Below are 26050 nucleotides of genomic sequence, written 5' to 3'. Positions count from 1 at the left end.
CACGAGAAATTAACCACCGCATCACAACGTTTTCTCATTAGCACAGTGATAATATGTTAGAGTTATTTCCGTACATTGAGAGTGGTGATTCAGTATATTTATTGGTACCTTATATAAATGTTAATATTGTATTATGTCATTCTAAAAATATATTTAATGGCATTTCTTCCAAAATCCTACAGTAAGGAGTTAATCAAAGTCCAACATGCATACTGACAAACGTATAACGTTCTTGAGTATTGTGAGTGTGTGTTCCAAGCAGCACCCCAAACATAAACAGTGGAACACAGTTAGTACCAAGGGGTATGGTTATAAAAGGGTCAACTCGGGACCATTTGCTTGGCTGAAGACCACACGAGCTCAAGGGCTAGAAAAGCACCTTCTTGAGCATACAACCACTACCAGTCAACATTCCACCTTTGTTTATCAACCAAAAAGCTATTATCGCTCTGCACGCCTCATAGGATGGGACTCCTTAACAGGACAGAAATAAACCTCACTGACTCTGCTCAAATCCTGTACCTGTTCCAAATCCTGTTCACTGAACAGCGGTGTTGACCAGCGGCGGTAGAAACACAAGAAACCAGAGGAGAGGGTAGGTAGCCTCAGCGGAGAAAATACGAGAGGGAGCAGAATAGGGTGAGACAAAGAACAGGAAAGATGGCAGTAAGAAGGAGTGGGAGGAAGAAGAGGAGGAGGTCAGAAGCTTGAGCCCATCTTCTACTCTTTTCAGTTACTCTCACACCTGTCAATCGCCTTTTCCAATGGGGCTCCTGCAGCTCTATGTAGAATCTGGCCTGTCTTTCATATTCGTCGTGGTCAAGTATTCTAACCGCTATGGTCTTCCTGCAAGGGGACACAAGACAAGGTATAAAACAAAAAGGGAAAGGTGAAGGACGAGGGCGGGAAGTGGGGGATGGATAGATTGTGCACGTTTCACAAACACACACACACACCAAAAAGGATTTGGACTGGTTTCGATATCCACCTATCCACTGAGCCATCCATGGACGTACAGATGGAACAGTTTGACCGGGTTCGGGGGTAGGGGGGAAGTCGAGCTCTGTTGCACACTCGTACCATCTCATGGCGCATACATGGAGGGACAGTTGGAACTCTGTTTGGAAGCCTCTATGATCTCAGTTTGAGTTTAAAGATCAAAGCTTTTCATTGATCTTAACCTCTAACCATAATATCACTATTGTTAAGTCTGTGCATTTGATATTGTTATGTCCTATTTACCTCTCATAACATTGATATTGTTTTGTCTAGGTGCTGAGGTCAATAAAAGGTCACAGATAAAAAAGTGACTATAAACAAGTGCTCTGTAGTCTAGGTCTGACTACAATTGTTTTAGGCTTAATGCTGGTCCTGGAGGACCACGGCGTATGCTGGTTTTGGCTCCAATCAATCTTGGGATTCATAATCAAGAAATATACACCCGGCCATTATACAAATATGGTTGAAAGGTAACAATGAAAAAATACCAAAAAAGAGAATCCAGTGGGTAGGAAAACCTGTCTATTACAGTGTTCCTCTCGGACCAGGATTGTGAAAATGCTCCATGGAGGATGTAAATGTGGCCTTTATCCATGTATACCCAATACAGTAGGTCTGAGCGAACACAAAGTAATAGTGGATGGATCCAGTAGGGGACGCCATACATGGTGAATGGAATGGGGTGGGGTTAAGGGGTACAGGGGTTGGGACCAAAGCCTGGGAAGGGAACGCCCCACCTTTCCTCTCACTCATCTCCAGCAGCCGAGGCTCTCCCATCTCAAGGAAGAAGTTCTTGTTTTTCTCATACTCCTCGTCATCGATTATATTGATCTGTATAGTTTTGCTGAAACAGAGAGTGAGAGAAAGAAAGAACACAAGATTGCAGATAGAAAAGCGTATGGAGAACATGAAAAGCGTATGCGAACATGAGGGAAGAAGAACGACGAGCCATGCATTGTCAAACGACACAAAGGCGACGGCACAAAAACAAATGGGAAGTTGGGTTGTAGAGTGACATCGAGCGATTCCGGTAGGGGGAGACAATAAATCACAAACAATGAAATCAATGTCTTTTTATACAAAAATGTACTGGAAAAATGAAAACGCCCCCAGATATCGCCTCATCAAAATACTACATTTAAGTTCTGAATGAAAGTAATTTGAGACAAATGAGGGACACAACGATTCACAACAAGACTGAAATATTTTCACGAGTGTGACCATGCAGTGCTGTATTGTACTGTTAGTGTTCTTATAGGTCATAGGCCCCACTGTATGTACAGACAGGCATGGTGGACATGTTTTCCCTCCAACATATATTACTACATTTTTTCCCTCAGCAACAGGTCAAATGTAAGTTGAGCTTGGCTTGGCTCAGTAATGCGAAAAGGCCTAGAGAGTCTATCCGTCTATTTAATAGTCTTATACTGTGGCACAGGCCCATGTTTGAGAATGACCAGGATCCTCTCAACAGCGATGCTACCCAAATATGGAGACCAAAACAACTCTGAGACAAAAGCAGAGCACCCATGGGTTGAAGATGCACTCCTGCATAATGTTTATATTCCACTGGATATCATAAGGTGAATGCACCAATTTGTAAGTCGCTCTGGATAAGAGCGTCTGCTAAATGACTTAAATGTAAATGTAAATAAACTAAACCATGGGGAAATGATTACCTGATCCCAGATATGTTTGTGCTGTATATCCAACTCATGACAATGACCTTAGGAGTTGGCAAGACAGCACAAACAGATCTGGGACCAGACCAGACCAGGGGGTAAGGTGAGAGGGAGATAGGCTTGTCGCTCTAACAGCTAGCCAAACATGTCTGAACATGTCTCCAAACACCACACTACTAATATACTTGGACAAAAGATGCAAGTAATGACAAAAACTATGTAGGCAGCTTTGAATGAAAAGCCTTTCTACTTGCCTTGGGCCTTAACAGGAGATGACATTGTCAATTTATACGTTATTAATTGTCTGATTGCTACTGCTAAATAATGCAGAAACTAGCTCCTGTAGCAGATGGCCATTTGCTGCTGGATTTGAAATATGTTAGGATTTATGTTTATTCACTATAGCCCGCTAGCATATTGTTTGAAGATGAATATTGTTTTGTTACACACACACAAACAATACAGACGTGTGTGTGTGTAGGTGTGTAAAGACTGACCAACATTGAGTGACAGGCCATAAAAGCTGTGGTCAATCTGGAGAGGGGAGGGGTGCATATCTCTAAGCCAACCAGGGAGGGTAGGGCACTGGACAATACCATATTAGGAACTGTTTCAGTGTAGAATCGACAGACACAAGACGGATCTAATCTACGCAACGACCAGATGCGGACATCTGAGAGAAGGGGACAGGCTGAGTAAAGTCTAAACCGCTCTCAGCCTCTACTGTGATAGGCCAACAGACTCGTTGGAACTACGTCATCACGGTATAAGAACAGCTGTTTACGTACTTCCTGCCAGTTCCCTGTTCAACCCTGCGCAGTGATACAGCGAACCCGTATATACGAAAATTGCATTTGCCATACATTGCTTGCGGTAATTAAACATAATTTTAAAAAGTTAGCAGACCTTGCTTTTTATTTATCCTGACACCGGATTCGAATAACGCAACGCTCACAAATAACAGGGAATAATCACAACAGATTGTGATAATTTTAGGGATGAACTATTCACAAAATCCACGATTTGTTGGCAATTTATCATCCCCAAAAAATAAACAGCCAATCCATGTGACAAACCAATTCAAAATGTAACCTTGTGGATGGTTGATGAACGATCCTTCAAGGCTGCTGTGTTTGCCATATTTCTCCCGTGACAAGATGGACCATTTAAATCTGGCAGATAACTGCATCCAATAACAGAACATTTCCGTGGTCTGACATGTATTTCCTCCATTAAAGGTAGGCTAAACACTGATTGCGAGTCCTAATAGAATTAGCATAAACACAAATCAAATCAAACTTAATTTGTCACATGCGCCGAATACAACAACTGTAGATCTTACCGTGAAATGCTTAACCAACAGTGCAGTATTTACCAAATACACTAAAGTAAAAAATAATAAAAAGTAACACAATAACATAACAATAACGAGGCTATATGCAGGGAGTACTGGTACCGAGTCAGTGTGCGGGGGTACAGGTCAGTTGAGGTCATTTGTACAAGTAGGTAGGGGTGAAGTGACTATGCATAGATAATAAACAATGAGTAGCAGCAGTGTACAAAACAAATGGAGGGTGGTGTCAAAGTAAATAGTCCGGTGGCCATTTTATTAATTGTTCAGCAGTCTTATGGCTTGGGGGTAGAAGCTGTTAAGGAGCCTTTTGGTCCTAGACTTGGCGCTCCGGTAGCAGAGAAAACAGTCTATGACTTGGGTGACTGGAGTCTCTGACAATTTTATGGGCTTTCCTCTGACACCGCCTATTATATAGGTCCTGGATGGCAGGAAGCTTGGCCCCAGAAATGTACTGGGTCGTACGCACTACCCTCTGTAGCGAATTGCGGTCAGATGCCGAGCAGTTGCCATAGCAGGCGGTGATGCAACCGGTCAGGATGCTCTCGATGGTGCAGCTGTAGAACCTTTTTGAGGATCTGGGGACCCATGCCAAATCTTTTTAGTCTCCTGAGGGGGAAAAGGTTTTGTCGTGCCCTCTTCACGGCTGTCTTGGTGTGTTTGGACAATGATAGTTCATTGGTGATGTGAACACCAAGGAACTTGGGTATCTGGGAGGATGCTGTTGATGTGAGCCATGACCAGCCTTTCAAAGCACTTCATGGCTACCGACGTGAGTGCTACGGGGTGGTAATCATTTAGGCAGGTTACCTTCGCTTCCTTGGGCACACTATGGTAGGCTGTAGGTATTACAGACTCGGTCAGGGAGAGGTTGAAAATGTCAGTGAAGACACTTGCTAGTTGGTCCGCGCATGCTGGTAATCGATCTGGCCCCGTGGCTTTGTGAATGTTGACCTGTTTAAAGGTATTGCTCACATCGGCTGCCGAGAGCGTTATCACACAGTCATCCAGAACAGTTGGTGCTCTTGTGCATGCTTCAGTGTTGCTTGCCTCGAAGCGAGCATAAAAGGCATTTAGCTCATCTGGTAGGCTCGCGTCACTCAGCAGTTCGCGTCTGTCTTTCCCTTTGTAGTCCGTAATAGTTTTCAAGCCCTGCCACATCCAACAAGTGTCAGAGCAGGTGTAGTAAGATTCAATCTTAATCCTGTGTTGACGCTTTGCTTGTTTGATGGTTCGTCTGAGGGCATAGCGGGATTTCTTATAAGCGTCCAGATTAGTCTCCGGGTCCTTGATCGCGGCAGCTGTAGCCTTTAGCTCGATGCGGATGTTGCCTGTAATAGATGGCTTCTGGTTGGGATATGTACGTACGCTCACTGTGAGGACGACGTCATCGATGCACTTATTGATGAAGCCGATGACTGAGGTGGTATACTCCTCAATGCCATTGGATGAATCCCAGAACATATTCCAGTCTGTGCTAGCAAAACAGTCCTGTAGCGTAGCATCCGCGTCATCTGACCACTTCCGTATTGAGCGAGTCACTGGTACTTCCTGCTTTAGTTTTTGCTTGTAAGCAGGAATCAGGAGGATATAATTATGGTCAGATTTGCCAAATGGAGGGCAGGGGAGAGCTTTGTATGCATCTCTGTGTGTGGAGTAAAGGTGGTCTAGAGTTTTTTTCCCTCTGGTTGCACATGTGACATGCTGGTAAAAATGTGGTAAATGTGATTTAAGTTGGCATGCGTTAAAGTCCCCGGCCACTAGAAGCGCTGCTTCTGTATGAGACATTTCTTGTTTGCTTATGGCCTTGTAGAGTTAATTGAGTGCGGTCTTAGTGCCAGCATCGGACTGTGGTGGTAAATAGACATCTACGAATAATATAGATGAGAATTCTCTTGGTAGATAGTGTGGTCTACAGCTTATCATAAGGTACAATACTGTACCTCAGGCGAGCAATACCTCGAGACTTCTTTAATATTAGACATCGCTCACCAGCTGTTATTGACAAAAAGACACACACCCCCACCCCTCGTCTTACCAGACGTAGCTTCTTCTCTGTTCTGCCGGTGCATGGAAAATCCAGCCGGCTCGATATTATCCGTGTTGTTGTTCAGCCACGACTCGGTGAAACATAAGATTTTACAGTTTTTAGATTCTTGTTGGTAGGATAATCGTAATCGTAGGTCAGGTCATCAATTTTATTTTCCAACGATTGCATGTTAGCAAGTAGAATGGATGGCAGTGGGAGTTTACTCGCTAGCCTACGAATTCTCAGAAGGCAGCCCGACATGTGCCCTCTTTTTCTCCGTCTTTTCTTCACGCAAATTACAGGGATTTGGGCCTTTTCCCGGGAAAGCAGTATGTCCTTCTCGTCGAACTCGTTAAAGGAAAAAGCTTCTTCCAGTTCGTGGTGAGTAATCACTGTTCTAATGTCCAGAAGTTATTTTCGGTCATAAGAGACGGTAGCAGCAACATTATGTACAAAATATGTTAAAAAAACAAAACAACAATGCAAAAAAACTAACAAAATAGCACAATTGGGTAGGAAGGAGCATGTAACACGTCAGCGATCCTCTTCGGCCCAATCTTATTACAAATGTCAACATTGGTGCAATTTCAATTGCTTACACATATTCAGAGACTGGGGGATAAACAGGGTCATCAATTGGAGTGGAATTACACTGTCCCTTGATAAAACAGTGCTGCTTTGTAGCAATTGGAAATGTAAGTCCCTTTTGGAAGGGAAAATTGCCATAGAAAATAAACACATGCTGTATATTCAACCTGGTCTCAGAGCATTTCGTATTATTCTGTATGTAAATCGTAGACACTCCTAATTAGTATGATGTGTTACGTTTCGTATGGTATTAATAGTATTAATTTGTGGATGTCCATCACCCATTTCGTTTGATAAGTTAAGAATTACAATTCGTATTATATGTTACAAATTTGCTAAATGTACAACATGTTACGAATTTCCAAAACGTATGATATGTTAGAAAATATAGCTAGGTGGCTAACGTTAGCTAGGCTAGGGGTTAAGGTTAGGGTTTAGTTTAGGTTTAGATTAGCTAACATGCTAAGTAGTTGCAAAGTAGCTACAGTTGTCCATAATGAGATTTGATCTCACAACCTTTGGGTTGCTAGATATTCGTGCTATAAGCCAACCCATAATTTTACATTTTAGTAGACGCTCTTATCCAGAACGACTTACAGTAGTGAGTCGATACATTTCAATACTTTTTTTCGTACTGGTTTCGTACTGGTGACTTAAACCCACAATCCTGGCGTTGCAAATGCCATGCTCTACCAACTGAGCTACACGGGACTACCATCCACCCTGACCAACCACCATAGTAAGTAAACATCTGTCTTATGTAACCATACCAAACGTAACATATCATACTAATTTTTGTATCTCGGATATACATTTACTATGTTACGTCTACTCTATGAGATCAGGCTGGTATACGTGGGTTCCACAGTGATTTGTGGGTATATTCTCAAAGGCATATTGGAGGTATGAGGTTTTTGCTCTTACATTGTTCCTAACATTACATGGTTTTTGGGTTAGAGGCTACGAGTCAACTGGAAGCTAATCTTACACAGTGTGAATACAGTATGGATGAATTGTCAGTAATAATGTAATATGTAACCTTTATTTAACTAGGCAAGACAGTTAAGACCAAATTCTTATTTACAATGACGGCCTACCCCAGCCAAACCCTAACCCGGTCGACACTGGGCCAATTGTGCGCCGCCCTATGGGACTCCCAATCACGACCTATTGAGATACAGCCTGAAATCAAACCAGGGTCTGTAGTGACGCCTCTAGCACTGAGATGCAGTGCCTTAGACCGCTGCACCGCTCAGGAGTCTGAACACTTTGATTACTTTTTCAAAACTTCATTAGGTGGAGGCTAGAGAGGGATTGACAAACCACAAACTAGTTCAAATGTATTGGAACCTCCAAACTGATTAGAATTAGGGCAATTATGTGGGATAGTCAACCTGAGCATGCAACACTTTATTTCATGTCTTGTTTGTCCATTCTGTGAGACATTTAATTTGTGATTTGGTGTGGAAATGTCACATCCATCACGCTGGAATTGTCCATTACTTAAAGTCAACTACTAAGTGACAAGGGACCTTTTTATAGAGTCATTAAACTGATGTTCATGTGATTGACTAAGATTAACATGAATTATTGATCAACGGCCTCTTGGTGCCACGTAGGTGAATGAGTCTCTGGTGAAAGGAAATAGCAAGAGTCCTGCTGGGCCCTTGGGTGACATAACAGGGAGTCAGTCCCTTCCTCTTGTGACACCTCCTATTCAACCACTCAGGCAGCCCTGGGTGTCATGGATTAAACCAGGGGTGTCTTCAACGAGGTACGGCGGGCCGCACTGAAAATTGGTTATGTTTCCTTGCCATCGTTTTTGGAATTCTCTATGCTTCCTGACTGTCTAGTGATTATTAGCGACTTGGACATTCAAGAAACTGTATGAATGTAGGTCCATTGACTGTGCACAGTGATTATTAGTGAGCTGGACAGTTAAGAAACTATATGAATATATTGTAGGTCCATTATCATTTCACACAGTCTAGATTTGGTTCTAGTTATTTTTAAGTATATTGAGTTCGTTTCCCCCCTCAATTTTCAATCCACCTGTGGGCATTGTTCCCTCTAAGCTGCGGAAGGGCGCGCAGATCCCCCGGGACTACCACACTGAAGAAACATGAACCCGCACAGAGAAGCACGAGATTGAACTTCACTCAACTTTATCGAGTTTTCTCCCTTAGTTATGTTGCAACTTTGTGCTGAAGGTAGTTAGGAGTCAAGCGCAGGAGCGCAGAGATGTCAAATTAGCGTCCTTAATCGGCACGTCCAAAAACGGTTCAGGTACAATACCAATAAATGCCCAAGACATAGGAACACACAGTCACTCACGGAAGGAGAAAAACAACACTCCTTACTTATCCTATAACACGGCACACGCGTGAATAAACTGAGGGCAACCTCAACGAGCAACATGAAAATAATCCCGCATCCCGCGGGAAACAGGGGTAAATATACACACAGAAATTAAAGCAAATGAAAACCAGGTGTGAATGAACCAAAGACAAAACAACCCGAAAAAGAAAAATGGATCGGTGATGGCTAGTAGGCCGGCGACGCCGACCGCCGAGCACCGCCAGAACAAGGAGAGGATCCACCTTCGGTGGAAGTCGTGACAAATTAACACTATCAACGTTTCCCTTTACTGTGGGAATTGTGTTCGAATCAACACAATATTAGCCACTTTTAATTCAACATAATGAAACAAAATGAACTATGCAAGATTTAGAATACAAAACTAACTATGCAAGAGATGTTGTTGTAGGCAGAAGGCATTGGAGTAGGATTCTATTGCATTGAAATGCATGAGCCATTCTCTACACATACCTGTGTGGCATAAACAATCAGAGCTGCAGTAGACCTATATGCAAATAGGTATTTTCATTTCCCATATATGGACCTGTGCCAATCACTTTGAACTGGACTGTGTTTACAGCATGAGCAGTCGTGAGTAGATGCGTTTGTTTTGAGATCAAAGCAAGAGCTGCATGTAGTCATGTGTGCACATTTGTTCATATCCTTTGCTAGTAAGTGAGTTATTAGCCCAGGTATAGATAATTTGTAGTCATCAATGGGGGAGTGATTGCTTCCTACAAGAGCACAAAACGTGTACATTTCTAGACATCTTTGAAAAGCGAGTCCGGTAAAGAGCTTTTTTTTGGTCTTAAAAGGGCAGTGTTGCATTTCGAAACAGGCTTGAATAAGCTAAGTAGCCAATAGGCAGAGGGCAGGATAATTTGTCTGATTCTCTGTAGTAATGGTGTGGGAATAATAATGCATTTTATTTTGTAAAGTGGTTTCTTGCATCAAACAAGACAACAACATTTGCAGTCACCTCCTTGTCTGAAGGACAAGTGGATAAACAGGTTAATGTCAAGCCTTGCATGTTTTTTTCAAAAGTCAAAGACTGTAGGCTTACATTGAGCACACTGACTGCTTCTGTAGGCTGAATGATAGAACAGCTATTTCCATGTTAAAATGCATGGATGCTATGGATGCATTTTATCCATTGTTATTTATGGTAGACCACTCTGGTAGGCCTACATTACGATCAAATAGCCACAGTCTGAAACTGTAACTTAAAATGGGTACAGCCTCAGTGTTCACAGTAAACACGCGCTGGAAGTTACGCAGAATTTTCACAACGTTCAAGTTTTTGTTCAGCAGACCTGAAATTTGCTCAGTGCCAAAAAAGATTTCAGGGAACATTGGACCTTCTCGCGGGCCATATATTTGACACCCCTGGATTTAAACCAAAATCCTGGACACAGCAGATGATGTCTGTGTGATAATCTTTCATTGCTCGTACCCGAGCCCTCAATAATAGTTTTTAAAGAAAGATCAAGAAGTTCCTTGTTTGGATTGATGGCCTATTACAATATAATACTGTAGCAGGTTTCCTGATCAAAAGAGTGAAAGAAAAGAATGTTCTATTTTTTATTGTTCCTACAGGCTTAGAGTGCCTAACAGAGAGGCTGCAAACTAATACTCTTTTGGCAAATTCAGAGGGCTTCTTCTGCCACCTGGCAAAAACGGTACACAGGGTTACTAAACCTATTTAGTGGCTCTAATCTGAAAGAGTCAACAGAGAGACCCCCCTAGCGAGCCATTGTTACTCCCACAAGCATGGGAAACTGGGGATTGGACTGTCTCCACATTTCAACTGGCTTTTGAAGAGATACAGTCCCCTTTTTCAAGGATGCACAACAAAGTAAACGTTGGAGGCCAACAACTCTGTTGTTGGAAGGGATATTGGAAGGGATATTTCTACTGTGTTGGCTCTGAGCAGGATTACATGTGCCGGCTTCCTCACAGCTTTTTCAAAGGCAAGCTCTGGATGTAACTTTTACAGAAGCCAAGTGTACAAGCAGTTTAACTGACACAGAGAGAAAGATTGACAGACAGTGAGTGAGTCATGACAGAGCGACTGAATGGCAATGACAGTAAGAGAGGGAGAGAGAGGGGGGGGCAGAGTGGACATAAAGGGGAGAAGAGAAGCAAACAACAGAGAGAGGAAAAAAGAGTGTGAGAGAGAGAACATAGAGGAGAGAGAATGTTCCTTTGGCTTCTTAGCCCCGCGTCAATCCTATCCCTATGAGCCAGCCCTCCAACTGAGTCAAATCAGCCGATGGGCTGTTTGACTCAGGGCCAAACACCAGCTGCGAGCCAGCATCTCCTCAGTCCTCAGAACTTCCATACTCCCACTCAAAGGCATCCCTCCCACAAAATAGACAGTGTCAACGGTCACGCTGCCACTGAATGTCAACACCAGTGACCTTGTAAATGTCAGTTACCTTCATTGCCAATTTTATTTTCAGTGAAACACAGCAGCACTTGATAGTTACACCTTTTTTCATGGTATACAATTGGTAGTTACAGTCTTGTCCCATCGCTGCAACTCCCGTACGGACTCGGGAGAGGCGAAGGTTGAGAGCCGTGCATCCTCCGAAACACAACCCCGCACTGCTTTTTGACACAATGCCCGCTTAACCCAGAAGCACCAACGTGTCAGAGGAAACACCGTAAACCTGGCAACCGTGTCAGCGTGCATTGTGCCCGGTCACTAGTGCGCGATGGGACAAGAACATCCCTGCCGGCCAAACCACCCCCGTGGGTCTGCTGCAGAGCCTGGACTCGAACCAGGATCTCTAGTGGCACAGCTAGCACTGCGATGCAATGCCTTAGACCACTGCGCCACTCGGGAGGCCCCCAAAAAGTTATACTTTAATGTCCGATTTGCGAAAGACTCAAGCTCAAGCTTTACTGTGACCAGAATTGAATAGAAATGAATGGTTTAAAACACTCGTGGAAATTGGCCTATTTGGATAGGGCCAAATTTAAATGTTTTTAACATAAGAACAATAAAAAAAGCATATGCATGATGATGGTAGCAACTGACAGAGAACACTGGAGATTATGGGGAAATAATTAGACCAAAGGTGAGGACACAAGACTGAACCCAAACATTACACTGTTCATTTCAATTGCATTTTACATTTTACTCTCATCACCTTTTTTTTTCAATTTTTGCCTAAAATGACATACCCAAATCTAACTGCATGTAGCTCAGGACCTGAAGCGAAAATATGCATATTATTGATACCACTTGAAAGGAAACACTTTGAAGTTTGTGGAAATGTGAAATTAATGTTGGAGAATATAACACATTAGACCTGGTAAAATATAATACAAATAAAAAACATGCGTTTTTTGATTTTTTAAATGTCATCATCTTTGAAATGCAAGCGAAAGACTATAATATAATATTGCAGTTAAGGCTACATTTACAGTGTGTGTACAAAGTTTCAGATTGATCCAGTGAAGCGCTGCAATTTGTGCCGAATTGGTCAATTTATACATTTTGAAGTACATAACTATAGAGAACATATAAAAATATATGGTAATACAACATTTAAGTTTACACACTCCCAGGAATGTCATACATGATGGATCATTAGCTTATGCACTAACTTTCACACATCTAGATGGCCGGGTGGGGTTGGTGTGGGGCCATATATATGGAGTGGAGCCATATATTCATATATATATATATATATATATTAAACGATGCTACATTTTATCTCTGGGACCCTCAGGATGACAAATAAGAGCAAGATTATTGAATTTAAGTACATTATTTACCTTCAGAGGTGAATGTTTTTTGTTGTTGTGCTCTCTTCTCAGAGTTGGACTAGTAACCGAGAGATTGCAAGATCGAATCCCCGAGCTGACAAGGTAAAAATATTGTGTCGTTCTGCCCCTGAACAAGGCAGTTAACCCACTGTTCCTAGGCCGTCATTGAAAATAAGAATTTGTTCTTAACTGACTTGCCTAGTTAAATAAAGGTATAATAAAATAAAAAAATAGCATGGTATTTTTTCACTGTAATAGCTACTGTAAATTGGACAGTGCAGTTAGATTAACAAGAATTTAAGCTTTCTGCCCATATAAGACATGTCTATGTCCTGGAAAGTTTGCTGTTACTTACAACTGTCATGCTAATCACATTAGCGAACGTTAGCTCAACCGTCCCGGTATAGGGACACCGATCCCGTACTTTTTATAGCATTTGTCAATAACAACATTTTAAAATACTCTGGGTACATTCAGTAACATAATAAGAATATTTACTGAAATGTTGGATTGGTGCAAGATAAGAAAAAACTATTACAAGGGTTTGAGTGAGAGGTCTAACTGGCATCCCCAAACACACCTCTGCACAGTTCCTAAGTAATTTCAATGCAATTTTATGACTCAAGGAAAGAGCCTTGAACTAAAGGTGCTTTTTTGAGCTCTCCTAGCTTTGCCATTGAGAAACTGAAGCAAGCACACTTATAGTTTTTTGTTTGGGACACAGCACCAATTAGACAATTACTGTTGCTGTTTACACAATCCAAAAACGTTCCTTTATAAATCGCTATCTGGGTGAGGTGGGCATCATTTGAAAACGTATTCTTAAGTTATAAAATAAGATCTTACAGTGTTAGGCATTCAAAAGGCACTTCAGACAAACAGATTGTAATTTTCTTGCGCATAGAATGAAGTCATGAGTGCATTCAAGTGCGTGTTCTGCGGCAAAGAAAATTCACAATACGGCAAACATAAGCTCATTCTGTTCAGGACAATCCAGTGTATAACGCATGTTATCCTTGAAACTTTGGATCAAAAATAGCGATCTAAACATTGTGTCACGCCCTGACCTGAGAGATCCTTTTTATGTCTCTATTTTGGTTTGGTCAGGGCGTGAGTTGGGGGTGGGCATTCTATGTTCTGTGTTTCTATGATTTTTTATTTCTATGTTTTGGCCGGGTATGGTTCTCAATCAGGGACAGCTGTCTATCGTTGTTTCTGATTGGGAACCATACTTAGGTAGCTTTTTCCCCACCGTTCTTTGTGGGGAGTTGTCTTTGTTTGTTGGCACTATTGCCTTTAGCTTCACGGTTTGTTTTGTATGGTTTATTGGTTTTTGTCGGCGTCATTCTTAAAATAAGTCAAATGTACGCTTACCACGCTGCACCTTGGTCCTCATCCTTCAACAGCCGTGACTACTGGGATGCACCCGGCTCAGCGTGGTACAAAAAAATGTCAGAACATGCTTTCTTTGACATCACTGCTTTCTAGGAATTTATGGGTCTCTTTCATGGACAAGGCCAATTGGCCTTTGTGTACAGCCATGGCCTTCCTGACAGCTAGGATACATGGTAAGCTCAAGTTGAAGTAGTGGTGAAAGACAACTGTCATGACGTTGGCCTGTGGGTAAGGTTTATGACCCCCCCATAAATACCTTTCTCCCTTCCCTCTCTCTTGACTCTATAGAGGGACTCTTGAATAGCCTTTGTTAAACAGAGATTCTGGGAACATCAGATGGTGGGGGGAAATTAACCATATTTTGGTAACCCAACCAGTTGAACATATGCGTGATGTCAGTTCGGTTGTCATCTGAGACATTCTCATCAATGATAGGATGACATAAACGGTACAGTGGAAAGTCTACACATTATAGTTATCAGATTCACATGGAATTGTTGTGCAATTCAAATGTTTAAATATAAAATTATTGGTGAAAAATATTAAATGTAATTTTAGCTTCCAAATGAGAGATTTGGGTTTTCATAAGGTTAGGGCTCTGCTCAATTAGTGGCCCGCCCCTGTGAAGAGACATGGGTTATAAAACTATGAAAACACACCCTTCTCCCTCCACTATATAAAGCCTTGACGAAAATGTAACCTTCTGTTCCGGATACATTAGGATGACGATCCGATGTCAGAAGGGTTCAGATAATAACTACAGAACGAAGCCAACCTCAGCGTGAGCTTTGGTTGCGAATGGCATGAACTTTGAACTCTTATTCACTACAGAAGTGATACCTCCTAGCCGTTGAGTTAGCAACAGCAGCTGCAAACGTGGGCTAGGAAAGAACAGACAGAGTATCCCGTCTACCACACAACAACGTTACTACAACGCATCCAATTTACCACCAGAGACATTCTTCAAAGGACAAAGGACTCTGTTGGGCAACACGGCCTTCCATCTACCACCAACCTACCGAAGCGCAGCTCAGAGTAAATATTTATTGCATTTTCCTTTTCCAAATGGGCGGTAATTTAGAATGCATAAGATTCTGTATTTACGATAGAGTAGTTGCCTACGGCCCCGATAGAGACATCGCTTCTCCCTTTCCAGCCCCCTTTCCTTTGGTTAACCAGCTGTCATATCTGTTACGTCTGCAAGGGACGATTTCCTTAATGACGTAATTTGTAATCAAGGTATGATTCATTCTGTGTCATTAGTTAGGTATTTAGTAAATAAATAATTAAACCCAATTTTGTATTGCTGATTCAACTTGTTAGCCAGTGTTCGTGAAGATAACCAAGAATTTACAACTTTCAGATGAAACTGAAATAAGGTGACAATTAATATTGACTGCTATTGATCTAAAATATTACTAGGTCTTTAAGAGTTTATTCGGAAGATAACTGCTCTATAAATATTCTTTCGTAGTGCCCCGACTTTCTAGTTAATTACATTTACATGATTAGCTCAATCAGGTAATATTAATTACAGAGAACGGATTTTATAGAATAGCATGTCATTATCACTTAATCCGGCATAGCCAAAGACACGACACAACCCAACCCATGAACAGGTTGTGAATTAAAATCATTAACCATCTCTTAAGACAATGCCATCTTGGGATTCCCCTCATACACAAATCTCCCAACCTCAAAGGCCAAGATACAAGGGATCCATTCCCTCCCTATGACTGTTGCTTTGTGTTTGCATGCAAGCAACTCATCTGGCACTTTCCTAAAGTACCAGACAGACATTTGGCGATGTTATTTCTGGCTCTGCTTTGCGTAGAACTCCTTGTCTTCAACTGTTTGTCTGTGGATAACAACATTTCTGATTGCCTAATCTTCCACTTTTAGTGTGCAAAGTTCAAAGACTCCTCTTTTCCTTGAGGGAAACAGAGTTATTATACTCTCAGCCACCATAAACTGGGTGCGTGTGGAAAACTATCCCCTATAGGTTGGCCGCTGGCTAAGAAGACGTCATAGAATCCGAATACAACATCTGTTACAACCGGGTATGTTTTTCATGACGACATCAAGACATTATGGTTAAGACTTCATGTTCAACCACATGAATACATTATTTTTCTGGTTGTTATAAAGACATTTACAAAACATCTTATTAGTATACAACCTGATCATCAAAGAATTCATAATGACATCATTGCAACCCTTGCAGTATTGCTCTCTGAGTTTGGTCTGGTTCTTAGAGGAAATAACTATTTTTTAATAGTTAAAGATCTGATGCTTTCGTACACATCCATGCATTTCAGACTTTAATGGATAGGACACACCGAGAGGTGACAGAGGAAAACCTCCAAAGAACCACATACACCAGACTAGGAACCCTGGTTTTACCTGGCTCTGCTTTCAGTGTATTTTGGGTCTTCCCAGGTTATCAGACCCTGTTGTGGAGAATTCTAACAGGGAAAGACTTAACACCAACCAGTAACAGGCATTACCCTCTAGTCTTCAGACCCAGCCACACAAAAGGAGACTGAGAGCGAGCCTTGATAACACAGAGTCAGTCCCAATACACTTAAGCTTAGCCTTTTAATTCAAGCCCTCCAACTGGACTGGCGGTATCTGTGATTAACTAGAGGAGAATACTGTGCAAGGCCCGACTCAGCGACTCCACTCTATCAGTCAATGTAACGACTCCCCAATGTAAAAACTCTATTAACCAACTCCTTTGCGACCTACTCCATTATAACCTTCCAACCACATACAGTAGTACATCATACTTCCATGCAGAAAGTAGGCTACAGTCTGTCTCTCATTGGAGAGAGGAGCAGGCAGACCAATAAGGTACCTTCCCTGCCATGAATATAATTCCTTCTTCCCACCTCACATTCATTTTCTATTTCTGGCCCTGCTATGAATCAAATCAAATGATATTGGTCACATACACGTGATTAGCAGATGTTATTGCGGCTGTAGCGAAATGCTTGTGCTTCTAGCTCCGACAGTGCGGTAATATCTGACAAGTAATATCTAACAAAATTACACAACATATACCCAATACGCACAAATCTAAGTAGGAATGAATTAAGACGATGTACATATGGACGAGCGATGTCAGAGCGGAACGGACTAAGATACCGTAGAATAGTAGAGAATGCAGTATGTACATATGAGATGAGTAATGCAAGATATGTAAACATTATTAAGTGACTAAGATACCGTATAATAGAATAGAATACAGTATATACAGTATATCACAAAAGTGAGTACAACCCTCACATTTTTGTAAATATTTGAGTATATCTTTTCATGTGACAACACTGAAGAAATGACACTTTGCTACAATGTAAAGTAGTGAGTGTACAGCTTGTATAACAGTGTAAATTTGCTGTCCCCTCAAAATAACTCAACACACAGCCATTAATGTCTAAACCGCTGGCAACAAAAGTGAGTACACCCCTAAGTGAAAATGTCAAAATTGGGCCCAATTAGCCATTTTCCCTCCCCGGTGTCATGTGACTCGTTAGTGTTACAAGGTCTCAGGTGTGAATGGGGAGCAGGTGTGTTAAATTTGTTGTCATCGCTCTCAGACTCCCTCATACTGACTGGTCACTGTAAGTTCAACATGGCACCTCATGGCAAAGAACTCTCTGAGGATCTGAAAAAAATAATTTTTGCTCTACATAAAGATGGCCTGGGCTATAAGAAGATTGCCAAGACCCTGAAACTGAGCTGCAGCACGGTGGCCAAGACCATACAGCGGTTTAACTGGACAGGTTCCACTCAGAACAGGCCTCGCCATGGTCGACCAAAGAAGTTGAGTACACGTGCTCAGCGTCATATCCAGAGGTTGTCTTTGGGAAATAGACGTATGAGTGCTGCCAGCATTGCTGCAGAGGTTGAAGGGGTGGGGGGTCAGCCTGTCAGTACTCAGACCATACCCCGTACACTGCATCAAATTGGTCTGCATGGCTGTCGTCCCAGAAGGAAGCCTCTTCTAAAGATGATGCACAAGAAAGCCCGCAAACAGTTTGCTGAAGACAACCAGACTAAGGACATGGATTACTGGAACCATGTCCTGTGGTCTGATGAGACCAAGATAAACTTATTTGGTTCAGATGGTGTCAAGCGTGTGTGGCGGCAACCAGGTGAGGAGTACAAAGACAAGTGTGTCTTGCCTACAGTCAATCATGGTGGTGGGAGTGTCATGGTCTGGGGCTGCATGCGTGCTGCCGGCACTGGGGAGCTACATTTCATTGAGGGAACCATGAATGCCAACATGTACTGTGACATACTGAAGCAGAGCATGATCCCCTCCCTTCGGAGACTGGGCCGCAGGGCAGTATTCCAACATGATAACGACCCCAAACACACCTCCAAGACAACCACTGTCTTGCTAAAGAAGCTGAGGGTAAATTTGATGGACTGGCCAAGCATGTCTCCAGACCTAAACCCTATTGAGCATCTGTGGGGCATCCTCAAACGGAAGGTGGAGGAGTGCAAGGTCTCTAACATCCACCAGCTCTGTGATGTCGTCATGGAGGAGTGGAAGAGGACTCCAGTGGCAACCTGTGAAGCTCTGGTGAACTCCATGCCCAAGAGGGTTAAGGCAGTGCTGGAAAATGATGGTGGCCACACAAAATATTGACACTTTGGGCCCAATTTTGACATTTTCACTTAGGGGTGTACTCACTTTTGTTGCCAGCGGTTTAGACATTAATGGCTGTGTGTTGAGTTATTTTGAGGGGACAGCAAATTTACACTGTTATACAAGCTGTACACTCACTACTTTACATTGTAGCAAAGTGTCATTTCTTCAGTGTTGTCACATGAAAAGATATACTCAAATATTTACAAAAATGTGAGGGGTGTACTCACTTTTGTGATATACTGTAGATATGAGATGAGTAATGCAAGATATGTAAACATTATTAAGTGACTAAGATACTGTAGAATAGTATAGAATACAGTATATACATATGAGATGAGTAAGAGCCTTATGCCAGTGATCTTGTAAGAAGACAGCTCACGAAGTGAGGGAGGCTTATTAAATAATAATAATAATAATTTGGTGGGTGCTTATTTGTTCTATTTCACACATGTACACGTGTGTATTAATAAACATGTCTGATTTGGAAATGTTTTTACCTGTTAAAATTATGGTAAAATAAAAATTAGCATTTCCCAACTCCAGCTGAGTAACCCCTCCGAGAGTGGGGTCATGGCCAGGGTCTGCCATTATCAACGGTGACCCTTGAGCAATTAGGGTTAAGTGCCTTGCTCAAGGGCACATTGACAGATTTTTCAGCAGGTTGACATTTATTGTCATGAAACTTGCCCTGGAGGCAGATCTGAGCAACTTCTGCTAGATAGGCCAGCTGTAAAGTCAAAATTGGGTATATGGTCAAATGATAGTCAGTTTGCATTGCTATTTGCTGCTTCCCTCACAAAATATACAATGCAGCTCACTGAACATGTTTCCTTGTCCTTTATTCCTCACTGCTACGGTAAAGCATGGAAATTGTGATTTGAGTTCATGCGGTCTCAGAATTTAAATTGATTTACAAAGAGAGGTGGGTCCCCCTATCTGCAGTGTACATAATGTTAAGTATCCCTCTTGGGGTGGGAAGAAGTACTATGGTTCAGCAGTACTATTACATCAGCAAAGCTACTAAAAAAAGTCGAAATAATCCTACAATTCGTCATTTGTCACTGTTTTTCCTACAGCTATTCATAACCTATAGACTGTACCCTTGTGAGCACACAAATGTAACTTGATAGAGAGGTAGCCGAGTGTTCCTAAGCGGCTGAGATGCGGAATGTAACAGTGTTGTTTCTGACTATCGGGCATGTGTGTCCTATATTGACTGTCTTTCCACTAAAATAAGTGTATTTTGCTAAGATATGCTATGTTTATTTCATGGCATCGTCATTGATGAGCTTACTTGAGTAGCAGCCAGGGTCGTCAGTGTGATTGGTTTTTGCACCAAGTACACAATAGGATACAATGCTAGGAGAATCCGTCAGCACAGATGAGACGGGCATAATGAGTGATCAAACTGTGGATGTCTCTTCATCTCCCCCCTCGCCCTTTGTAAGTAACATGCCTGCCAATATCTGCTCCCAGTCTCTGTGTCTCGGCCAATTAGAGGCCTGACAAACATTTCAGGCAGCAGGGGGCCTCCTTCACCTGCAGAAAAAAAAAGACACAAATATGTCCATCACCCCTGAAGCGCTTAGCTCCCCAAAAATTGGGACATATGCACTGCAATGACCAACCCCCTCAAAAACATCCAAAGGCTGCAAGGGAAAATGTGAGGCGTATATAGACAGAGGTTGAGTCAGTGGAGTTGGCGAGTTTTTGTGTCTCCTCCTCCCTCTTCCTCCCAGGCCTGGGTTTGCATAGTATTTGATATCGTTCAAATACTTTAAGCGTTTGCTTGAGCCTGCACCAGGCAAGCTCAATCAAGCACAGCTTGAAGTCATTTGAAAGATTTCAAACATGATTTGAACGCTTGGTCTTCTTGCTCCTCTATGGTCCAAAGTGCCATGGTCTCCTGCCTCTGTCTGTCGCTTGTCTGATGAAGCGGTGGTGACAGCCCCGCTGTCGTGCAGCCCAAGGCAACACATCACTCCCTCAGCCATGTGATCCACAGGCCAGAGCCGCCACTGGGCCGCACGGGAAGCTATGCTAGCCCTGGATCATGACAGTGGTCTACTGAGCTTATAAGGATAGAGGAGCACGAGGTCTGTCCTCATGCGAGAGCACGCCAGAGACGAGAGGGCAGAATTAGCATAGGCAAAAAAAACAATTTAATTAGTTGTTTAAAATAGTACCTCCTCCTAAAGCCCAAAGTAATCCCCTGTCAAGTTGCATGCTTGTCAATGTGTGTAGTCAAAGCAAAGCCATTAATTTCACTACATGTAGGCAGCGAAAGTTAATAATATCTACATTACCAGAGGGCGGGTCTTGTCAAAATAAAAAAAGGCATGGTTGAGGGCAGCAGATATGATCTTGTCTGATAAGGACAGTCGGACACAAAGGACACATTCTGGCTATAATAAATTGTGATATAAAATGATGCCGTGTTTACTCAGTAGAGTTAAGTACAGCGGACCAAAACCACATTTTTGGAGAAAAGATCCAGTCGAAATTCGACTGAAACGGGTACTTTGTAGAACATTGTTAGTTTGATATTTCAACTGAAAGGTCCTTGGCGGAGTACCTGGTGCTAATTCTTAAAAACCTATACAGGCTCAGTCAGGAGCGAAGCCCTTACTACACATTCATGTCCACCAATATCATCACAACAACTAACACTTGTTCCTACCAGCAAAACAAAAGAACATGGTCCCGACCGTGTAGTTTCTCGTAACGATATAACTAGATCGTCTTTGACTATTCAACCACCCTTATCTGGATACGGGACACAGCAGGGTTGAGTGTAACCAGGTCTTTTGCTCCAGTGACAAATGGAATTACCAATCAATCATATTCTGTCTGTAGCATAAGTGAATGATATGTGCAGAAACAAAAATAAATGTTTACATAGCAATGGACATTGCATGCATCTTAAAATAGGTTTGGAAATAACTTGCAACTGCATCCTCTCAAATGGGTCAATGTCAACGCTAATACATTTTCCAAATGAAAACTTAAGAACTGACTCCCCGACAGAGACTGCTGCCTTGTCTATATATGGTGCTGCTTCTCTATGCAAAGCTTGCTGAGCCGATTTACATTGCTCACTTCAAAGCGATCTGTTTGCCTCGGTATAAATGTGTGGATGTCTTAAAACTTAAAACAAGCACAGAGCCTTTTCCATTTCAACACGTTGGTGCTATCCTCAAACTGGCAATGTTAATCCTCTATGGAATACATTTGTTGTCATTATATCCCCCACCCCACAATCCATGGAAAATGTCTGGCCCAACTGCTATTTCAGATATGCACAGTGTACCTGACCATTGCAGTATATCATTCACGGGAGTTCCAGTTTGAAGAGGGGAGTGATGAAAGTGTGGCTGGAGTTCCCATTGAAAAAGGCAAAAAGGCCTTACTCACATTAAATTCTGGTGGTTTTCTATAAATGATGAACACACTGATACGAAAAACCTGTATCGATAGCAGCTGCATTTTTGTTCAATATGATATTGATGAAAAACATTTAAATATTACAACTGCTTAGCTGACATGTCATGTCTTCATGAATGAGGAGTTTGTTTTGAGTTGAAATAAACAGGATAGACTGCGGACCAATTCAAGATCCAAGTGATTTGAACTAGTATGTAAACTACACGTGGAGTGAACATGTAGGAGTCCCACAGTCTCGTGTTCATAACTCCTTTCTCTACTCGTATCTCTCTGGAACGTACTAATGTACTCAAAAAAAAATCCGTCGTTTTTGGGAGATCTTCATAAATAGTAACCGTTTGCCGATAACTGTTTAGAGTCCATTATATCTTTTGATACACCTGTTATATTGATATTATTTCTCTTTATCAGGAAGGTATTCCAGTGTTTTTACATGATCAGCCAAAGAATAGCTGCTGCCTCTGGGCTCCAACACATTCCATACCTAATCCATTCACGCAAACATGCTTAACGCATCATTACCGTTAGCATCACAAGGATCATTTCTTGATGTGTTTTCTCTCGTTTGTCCAGCACCGGTGAGTTATCAAGTCCCGTCTTCAGTGAGATACACCACGGTATTTGGTACGCTTGAATACTCTCAATTGTACAGTATGTTCTATGCTGAAGCACTGCAAGTCATAAAAGATCCAAAGGGTGTTGAGCGACAGTGGATGAGAAATTGCAGAAAAACCCCTTTAACTTAAATGAAACCATTCAAGCCAGTTCTGCAATACTACAGTCCACAGTATCTCTACATATGGTATGCAAAACAGTAATTGGTAGATTTGTCAGGCAGTCAATTGAATGCTCACATGAATGATTACAACAACAAGGGCAGTGAGGGCAAAGCTGAGAGAAAAAGAACACAAGACAGTGAAGCAGAAAGTAGTACAGTGGAAAGATAGATAGGAACTTAGGACAGGATTCCTTCTTGAACCCCAGAGACACTTACATCCCCTGAGGAAATGTAATCTAAGATAATAGATTAAAACAATAATTGGAATGGAATGCACATTGAAATGAATGGAATCTAATGACGAGGTCAACGGGCCATACAAAGTACAACCCACTGTGCAAAAACTGGTTGATTCAACGTTGTTTCCACGTCATAAACAAAAAAATGACGTTGGATCAATGTGGAAAACTGATTAGATTTGCAAAAAGTATAGGAACGTATAGGAATTTCATATTTTTTTCACCCAACTTTTAACCCAAATCCAATGACATGATGACATTTTTGTTGATTTCACATTGAAATCACATTAGTTGACAACTAAACAAAGTGTAAAAAATATATATACGCTGAACTGACGTTTATGCTTAGTGCTAGGCGACAACAATAAGCTATTTTCTTTTTGAGACAGAAAGTCACTTCTGTGGGACATAGTAGAAACAGGGACATTGACTTAACTAAGAAATAACAGGTCATAACTTCAATGTGCTGTGGGCCACACCTAATTTACATGACAACAATATAAACATGACAATGTTAAAAGCAAGTGTGTAACTTACAAAATCTCATCATTCTGGAATTCCAGCGCTCCGTGCGTATCTTCAAAGTCTTTTCCCCCTCCTTTTGCTGTACCCTCCATGGTCTTGTAGGGTACGACCACTAGTCCCCGCGCTCCTGAGGTACGAAGAACCTTTACTTCCATCATGCCGATACTCTCGCTTACGGTCATTACCGGTTCTTCAAAAGTAAAGATCCCGGCATGGTCATCGTCAAAGATAGTCACGGTGGCTGAGCAGGGTAGGCCAAGGCCCGCCAAAGTGTCCAAGTGATTAGCCCTTGGTTGTACGTAGCCAGTGCCCTCCGATATGACCTTCACGTTGCTAAGGTGGACCAGAAAATGCTCATCCTCCTCAAAGATGTCATCGTCAATGATGTCTATCCGGATCTCCTTCTCAGTCTCACCGGGGTTGAACACCACAACGCCCTCAGTGAACTGGTAGTCCGATCCGGCATTGGCTGTGCCGTCTTCGGTACGGTATTCCACTGAAACAGTGTTAGTCAAGTCCCCACCAAGGCGTACTACATTCAAGGCCACTGTACCGCAGTTCTCCAAGCACTGGTATGTACCGGGGTCAAAAAAGACCTTTGACGAAAAGTCATCCTCAGAGACTTCGGAGCGGATCTCGTACGCACCAACAGCTTTCCTGGCTTGGTCTGCTGCATGCTTCTTCAGTACGTTCCCTGCTCCCGTCATGATCCTGGTAGCCTGGCATCGGTAGAAGGCGCGGCTCTTTTGCTGCTGTGTCAATACCTGGTAGTTGGCCAGTTCTATCAACTGCTCCGTCTCCTTCTCTGGATGCTTCTGCTTCAGTTCCTTCAGGATCCGGACCATTTCCCTTCTGGCCTCCTCCTCATCCAGGTCCTTCTCATCGAAACCCATCGCTCCGTCCATGAAGCTCTCTGAGTTGAGCATTTTCCCGTCCATTTCAATGTCCATCTTTGAAGGTATTTGAGCCTCCCCTTCCGTCTCAATGATCACCCCTCTTCGTTTCCCTGCGCGGTAGCGTTTGTACATGTACTTATAGACAAGAAGTCTGCGATCCGCGACGTAAGCCATCCCAACACATAACGGGAAGAAGAACAGTGTGACAAGGCCCTCCCACACCTGTACGATGCCCGGTGAGATGACAGCCAAGATGAGATAAAGCCAGGTGTATGCAAATATACTCCAGGTGGCGGTAACAAAAAATACCCTCAAATGTTTGACTTTCCGGTGCTCTCCATCAGGAATGACAGAAACACAGAATCCAATGATAACGAACATGTTGAAAGCAGCACTACCAACGATGGTGTTCGGGCCCAGATCACCTGCGTCAAAGTTGTGACCGCACACCTCAACGACGGACAGTAGGATTTCCGGGGCTGAGGAACCCAGGGCCATAAGGGTCAGGTTGGACACCGTCTCATTCCATACATGCACAGTGGTTGTCACTTTTTCGCCATTTGGTTTCTTGATGGTGATCTCCCTCTCTTGTGATGTAATTACCTCGATGGACGCCATGAAGCGATCCGCAATGATAGAGACCCCCAGGAACATGTAAAACAAGGCCACAAAGTAAACTGTGGCTCTTGCCAGTTTATCACCAAAGGATGGGTTCTCTGGTAACCATATGGGCAGAATGACACCCACTTTGCATTCAGTATCCACTGAATCACACTTCCTATTAGTTTGGTTGCCAATGGAAGAGTTTGTTCCGAGGCTTGGGTTTGAATTCCCAGCTGTAACAAATGTAATTTCAGATGAAAAAACTGCCAACAACACTGTGAGTTGAAGAGTGCAGAAGCGGAAAGATGATGTCCCAGTTTGTCTCATGATTCTGATGAGGTGTTATGCTCCAACTCTTCCTTTCACCTATGCAAAAAATAAAAGGCATTGATGAGAATAGAACTACCAAAAACTGAACAAATTTGAGAAATTACAAATGACTGAAAGAGAAATATCAATATTCCTAACTCCAGTGTTTCCCTAAGTTACAGTAGATATAAAGCAACATCCCCCATAGCCGCCTCCAATGCACACATCACACATTTAATATTGAAGCTTTGTCAGATAGGAGGGCGCTTCAGGTGTCCTCTGGGCTACCAGGTTAGGAGGGTGGATCTGTCTAACCTGGTAGGGGAAACACTTCCTAAATCATTTCTAGAAAATAACACTGGTTTAACCAGACAACCACACAAGCGTACCACACACTTCTCTCTCTCTCTGATTGTG

At 42.4% G+C, this 26050-nt stretch overlaps 1 protein-coding gene across 19 annotated transcripts in view; it reads right to left on the bottom strand.

Annotated features, from left to right (window-relative positions):
* Positions 1 to 25651, bottom strand: part of LOC120032904 (sodium/calcium exchanger 1-like) — a 36112-nt gene extending 10461 nt beyond the window's left edge. For 5 of the 19 annotated variants that reach the window (XM_038979147.1, XM_038979143.1, XM_038979159.1 and 2 more), the window contains exons 1-2: positions 23838 to 25354; positions 1737 to 1843 (exon numbers count right to left, since the gene is read on the bottom strand). In XM_038979147.1, the coding sequence (XP_038835075.1) occupies positions 1737 to 1843; positions 23838 to 25339 (1609 nt within the window). In that variant the 5' untranslated portion in view covers positions 25340 to 25354. Of the gene's footprint in view, positions 1 to 467; positions 500 to 724; positions 847 to 1311; positions 1324 to 1698; positions 1844 to 23837 lie in introns of all 19 variants that reach the window. The other 14 variants (XM_038979160.1, XM_038979148.1, XM_038979142.1 and 11 more) reach the window with 8 other exon arrangements.
* Positions 25652 to 26050: the final 399 nt, after the last annotated feature.

The sequence above is a fragment of the Salvelinus namaycush genome, chromosome 39 (genome assembly GCF_016432855.1).
Source record: "Salvelinus namaycush isolate Seneca chromosome 39, SaNama_1.0, whole genome shotgun sequence".
NCBI lineage: Eukaryota > Metazoa > Chordata > Actinopteri > Salmoniformes > Salmonidae > Salvelinus > Salvelinus namaycush.
The sequence above is the reverse complement of the archived record's forward strand: the minus strand, read 5'-3'. Positions and strand labels throughout refer to the sequence as shown.